At 45.2% G+C, this 5760-nt stretch overlaps 1 protein-coding gene across 3 annotated transcripts; it reads left to right on the top strand.

The window, feature by feature from the left end:
* The first annotated feature begins 4509 nt into the window (after window positions 1–4509).
* GREM1 (gremlin 1, DAN family BMP antagonist) lies at window positions 4510–5259 on the top strand. Of its 3 annotated transcripts, none has more exons than XM_077771680.1 (2): window positions 4510–4536; window positions 4747–5259. In XM_077771680.1, exons 1-2 carry the CDS (start codon window positions 4510–4512, stop codon window positions 5062–5064), a joined length of 345 nt encoding a protein of 114 aa, XP_077627806.1. In that variant the 3' UTR covers window positions 5065–5259. The 3 variants fall into 3 exon arrangements, with proteins under 3 accessions (XP_077627806.1, XP_077627805.1, XP_077627804.1); XM_077771679.1 differs by having other exon boundaries at window positions 4510–4623; XM_077771678.1 differs by having other exon boundaries at window positions 4510–5259.
* The last annotated feature ends 501 nt before the right edge of the window (window positions 5260–5760 follow it).

Genomic DNA, 5760 nt, shown 5'->3' with positions numbered 1-5760 from the left:
AAAGTCATTGATAACATTGGAAACAGGTCACACAGAACATTTTTAGTTCTGATTCCCTAGAGTTAGATGACTGTGTTCTTAGAGCCTTGTGAAGATTAGAACAAATCACCATGACCTACCCGGGACAGAGGTGGTTGATGTGGCTTATCCCATGTGCAGATGTTTTCCCTTGATCCCTAAGGGAGACCTGAAGGAAAGCATCAGGTAGAGAAGACCTGCTTTGAGAGTATCATGTGCTCTGGGACAGATGGATTGGAGGGGAGGAAAGGAAAAAAAAAAGGTAAGGGTGGGTGGGTCTTGTCGATGGAGAACAGTTGTAAGAAAAGCTCACCATGAAAATATGATCACATTAGTGAGTTGGAAAGCAGAAATGCATTAAGGCAAAGTTGAGGCAGGGTTTAAAAAGAAGGAAGCTGTCTGCAGTGAGAATAAAGGGACACCTCTGTGGACGTCATGATGCACTGTGGACCACAAGATGCAGCTTTACTTTAATGATGTGAGTGGGTCATTTCATGAATGCAAATTACCAAAAATGTCTGCAGCTCACAGTTGGGAGTGAGTGATAGTTCATAGGAACCCGAATCTTGGTTAGCATTTGGATTGTTTTTTGATAATGGAGCACTCTGCTAGGTGTTGATGTGGAAAAGAATTGTCCTCAAGAAATTTACATCTCCTTGATTTCTTCCATGTCTATGATATTTATAGTGTGCAAATTATTTGGCAGCTATACAACTGGGATTTCAAGGCCAAACGGTCGCTTTTCCTTCACTGAGTAATCATGACCAGTCTGGGGTGTGTGTTGGGGGGGAGGTTGAATGATTGGCCACATAACTTGATAGAACCCTGATGCTGGTACTAGTATAGTTCTCATCCTCCAGACTCTTATTCATGTGGAAAATGCAGAGACCTTCAGGGCACTGCTGCTCCTGAAGCTGAGGTCTGTTGACTGAGATTCCTGAAGTTGGCTTTTACTTTTCTCCAAATAACTAGTTATCAGGTTTAAAGAGTCGAAAGCCTCACAATAATTGATAAAGATCTTTTAAAAAGTATGATTAAAAACATGAAAAGCTATTCTATAACATTTTCCACACCTAATAAATCTTATTTCAAGAAAAATTTACTTTTCTTAAAAAAATCCAAAAACCAAGAAAAACAGCCTGCCACTCAAGACCCCTTTGGCTTATGGGGCTCACACGCTCCCACAAGAAGAGGAAGACTGTCCAAATGAAAACTGAAAGCCACAGTTGACTGATTCTGAATTTACTGCTTGCTTTACTGTTGGTTTCTGCCATAGTGAATACAATGGCTTCAATGAGAATATAAACCCCACAGCATTCTGCATGGGACCATGTGAAACATAGTGGGCATCTGGCGTTTTCCTAGAAAAAGGAAGACAAATATTAAGGCTAGAAGGAGTTTGCTACACTGCAAGTCAGATATCAAGAAGGTCGTATTTGGCTCAGCTGCTCACTGGCACATGTGAAGGCATTTTAAAATGAAAAAAAATGGAGATTCTGTAAGCCAATGTGGTCCATAAAGCATTCATTTAACAAAAGAGCACCTACTCTGTGCCAGGCACTGGAGATAAGGTGATGAATAAGCCCTCATGACTCTTGGACTAAGTATTTATTTAATGATAGATGTGAAAATACCAGAAAGGAAAAGTTGAGTAGAAAAAGAGTCCTATGTTGGTCTGGAGAAAGGAAATGGCATTTTTTGGACAGATATTTGGGGGGGGGGTGGCGTTATGATGTGAACTGTCATATGCAGACAATGTACATTCCCAGTCAGTTTTAGATTGGCCTCTGTGAGGTTGGGCTCTGAGGGCCCTGGGAGGGCTGAATTTTCCTGGGGGCCATTTTTAGTAGGGATGAGGGGAGACTGTGGGTGCAGGCTGAGGGCTGTCTTATGTGCTCCTCTTTGAATGGGCAGAAGCTAATTTTGGTTGAGATCATGATCCCCCATTGAATAAATAGCAGGAGCTTGTAAAAGCTTCTCAAATTCATAATATATCTGCCTACGAGACTGAATTGTCATGGCTCAATTTATCCTGGTCTCTCGAGAAAATCAGCCCTGTTTTTTAACTGGACTTTTCTCATGAGTGATTTTTTAAAGACAAAACAAAGGAATTAATTTTTTTGTTGTTGTTGAGGCAAAAAAGAAAAAAGGAAAAAAAGGAAAAAAAGCTCTGTTTAAAGAACAGGGATGTTGTAACATAAACTGACAAAAGCCAGGGAATCTACGGTCAGAAGAACAGGAGCTGAATGTCACATTATCAGTTCCAAACTTGACCTTGCCCAAAAGTATTAGGTTAATGTTGGGAAAATGGTGCCATTTAAGGATATTTTGAATTTAATATTTAATTATCTTAATTTGACATTATCCTTGGGGTTGCATGGCCTTTACTTGGGACCTTCGCTTAGAGAATGTAGACTCCACGCTGCTTTGTCTTTGAAGGGTAATTGCTTTAGCTAATCATCCAACTGGTGCAGTTCCTTGGGGGAACTGTAAGGTCACTTGGGGAGTGTAAGGTTACTATTCAGTTGCACTCAGCGGTTATTATATGTACCACCGGTATACAGAAGAGAGCAGGGAGATAGGTCCTCCACAGCTATGCCCTTAGGTTCAGAATCGTGGTGGGCGTAGGGGCAGGGGGTAGGGGAAGCCTCAAGATTCAGGTCAGATTCGGTATGATGACCTGAGAGGGAGACTGTGAATTTGAAACTGTACTCTTTGAAAAGAAAATCCTTCCACGTTTTAATAATTCTCTCTGTGTCTCAAGGCTACAAGGGCTATAGGCCTTACTACTCAGAGCTGGTTAGAAAGGCAGACCTACTGAACTAGAGCCTGTGTTTTAGCAGCCCCCCGAGATGATTGTCTGCACGTTGAGGTTTCTGAGAGGCACTGTGTCAGGAGAATCTTAACAGTGTGATGCTTCACTGTCTTTAACAACTGTGCTTCAGTTCCTCCCCTTCCTTCTCTGTTCTACCTGCTCCCAACATTCTGCTTCTAGAACAGCGCTCCTTTCTCTGATTTACATTCTACACTCCATTTTTTTTCCCCTCTCTCCATCCTTGCTTTCCGTCCGGTTTTTCTGTCTGTTTTCCCTTTGCCCCCTCCTCCCACTTATTTAATTTTTTTTTGTCATTGTTCACTGCCCTTTCCGACCCATGTCTAACTCCAGGCCCAACTATCATTCACTTATTCTACATGTCTATGGCATTTATTCATGTAAATATTTGCATATACCTGTTTCCTTGGGCCCATTTTCTATATTCTAAATTTTACACACACACACACACACACACACACACACACACACACACACAAGTAAATGGCCTATTTTGCCATTTAAAAGTAGAGAAATGTATATCATGTTATAGAGAATGATATAATAAATATCTGTGCCAGTTTAAAAATGAGAATAAGTGAGAGGTCAAGGAATCTTCTGAGTTATGCGATCTTTCTGGTAAGGTAATTTGTTCTGTCTGCAATACTCTCATACCTTTGGTTGGTTCTCAAATGGCTTTCACTTGTATATCAAATTTGATGTGAACAACCCTATCTGGGGAGATGAGGTATTTGTACCAGTGCTTAAGTGAGGTCATTTATTGAGAAGTAAAGTGATTTTTCTCAAGGTTAGACAGCAAGTTGCTGCCCTAGCACTTCTACCTGAAACCCAGTCTTGACTTTTCAGCCAGTGTTCTTCCTGTTAAGTATTTTCCCTCTGTCAGGTGCTTTCCAGTCTCCTCCATGGGTCTCCTTGCAATGCCTGATATCAGTGAGCATCTCCTAAGCATCCAACCAATTAAACAAGGTGCAACTCAGGAAGTGCTCAGGCTAGGCAGGGAGAAGAGACTAGAAGCCTTTCCTGACAGAGGAAACCTGGGCAGTGAGGCTGATCTGTCTTGCCGTTAAACAGAAAATTGCTTTCCCCAAAGAGGTGCAAAGTTCATTTGGCATCATACAAGAATGAACACAATCAAGTGACCATAATTCAAAGTCAGATGTGACGGGTGTCAGCAGCCAGGAAGGAATTCCAGTGGCAGTGCATGCCACAAAGAGGCACCCTGACTGAGCTCTGACCTTGGCATATTCACTGGTGTCCTGGGGCAAGCTACTTCATGGCTTGATGGCTTGGCAGGTAATGAGAATAAGAGTACCTTATTCACAGGGATATTGTGAGAAGGAAATGAAATATTTTACATAAAGTGTACCTGAAAGGGGAATCTGAATGGCTCAGTTGGTTTAGCAACCTACTTCAGCTCAGGTCATGATCTCACAGTTCGTGGGTTCGAGCCCCACGTGGGGCTCTGTGCTGACAGCTCAGAGCCTGGAGCCTGTTTCAGATTCTGTGTCTTCCTCTCTCTCTGCCCCTCCCCTGCTCACGCACTCTCTCTCAAAACACAAAACAAAACCAAGTGCCTGATAAGATGTTAGCTGCTAATAATTTTCTAACTGACTTGTGTGTTTGTCGTGTCTCCCCTCTCTGTGCTTCCCTCCTCTAGCATGAGCCGCACAGCCTACACTGTGGGAGCCCTGCTTCTCCTCTTGGGGACCCTGCTGCCCACCGCTGAAGGGAAGAAGAAGGGGTCCCAGGGTGCCATCCCCCCGCCAGACAAGGCCCAGCACAATGACTCAGAGCAGACTCAGTCTCCCCAGCAGCCTGGCTCCAGGAACCGGGGACGCGGCCAAGGGCGTGGCACTGCCATGCCTGGCGAGGAGGTGCTAGAGTCCAGCCAGGAGGCCCTACATGTGACTGAGCGCAAATACCTGAAGCGGGACTGGTGCAAAACCCAGCCGCTGAAGCAGACCATCCACGAAGAGGGCTGCAACAGCCGCACCATCATCAACCGCTTCTGCTATGGCCAGTGCAACTCCTTCTACATCCCCAGGCACATCCGGAAGGAGGAAGGCTCCTTCCAATCCTGCTCCTTCTGCAAGCCCAAGAAATTCACCACCATGATGGTCACCCTCAACTGCCCCGAACTGCAGCCACCCACCAAGAAGAAGAGGGTCACGCGAGTCAAGCAGTGTAGATGCATATCCATCGATCTGGATTAAGCTGAGCACACCCAGCCTGTCCTCGGGATGCAGCCCCAGGCGGGCCGGGAGCCAGACCTAAAACCACGTGATTCTTACTTGGCTTTAAACCTACAGGCAAGAGGAACCACCAGCTGGCTTCTGACAGGGAGCCTGCTGGTGCATAGTTTGTGTGCGTGAGTGTGCATGGGTGTCTGTGGGTGTCTGCAGACACGAGAGGAGGGCACTTCCTAGTGTGTAAGCATATCTGTTTCCATGGGGATGGCACAGAAAGCCCACACCAGGGAAGGAACATGAAGAGGGGCAGGGCTGTGGTCTGGTTCTGCCTGTCTATTACATGCGCCCTCCTTTCCCGGGGACCAGAATCTCCCTTCTGAATGAATGTTAATGAAAGGGGCTCCTCTGACGGCAAGAGACCTGTTTTAGTGCTGTATTATACTTGGCAAAGGTGTTTCCACCTGTGCTTGCTTCCCTTCCACAGTCCATCCCTTCTTAGGCTCTCAGTGACTATTTCATTCTAATCCCCTATCTGCTAAGGGCTCTAAATGAGCTCCCTTGACCATAGATGCAAATGTTTCTGATTTGGGGAAGAGTCTTTGGACTCTGAGAGGCTGGGGTGTACATGGGCAAGGACACAGGAGCGAGAGAAGGGAGGGATTGGGGGGAGGGCTAGTTGGGCACAGCAAAGTTCAGTGGGGAGATGTGCAGAGTCTTAAA

The sequence above is a fragment of the Crocuta crocuta genome, unplaced genomic scaffold (assembly GCF_008692635.1).
Source record: "Crocuta crocuta isolate KB4526 unplaced genomic scaffold, BGI_CrCroc_1.0 scaffold156, whole genome shotgun sequence".
Classification (NCBI taxonomy): domain Eukaryota; kingdom Metazoa; phylum Chordata; class Mammalia; order Carnivora; family Hyaenidae; genus Crocuta; species Crocuta crocuta.
This window is presented reverse-complemented; position numbering and strand designations above follow the sequence as displayed.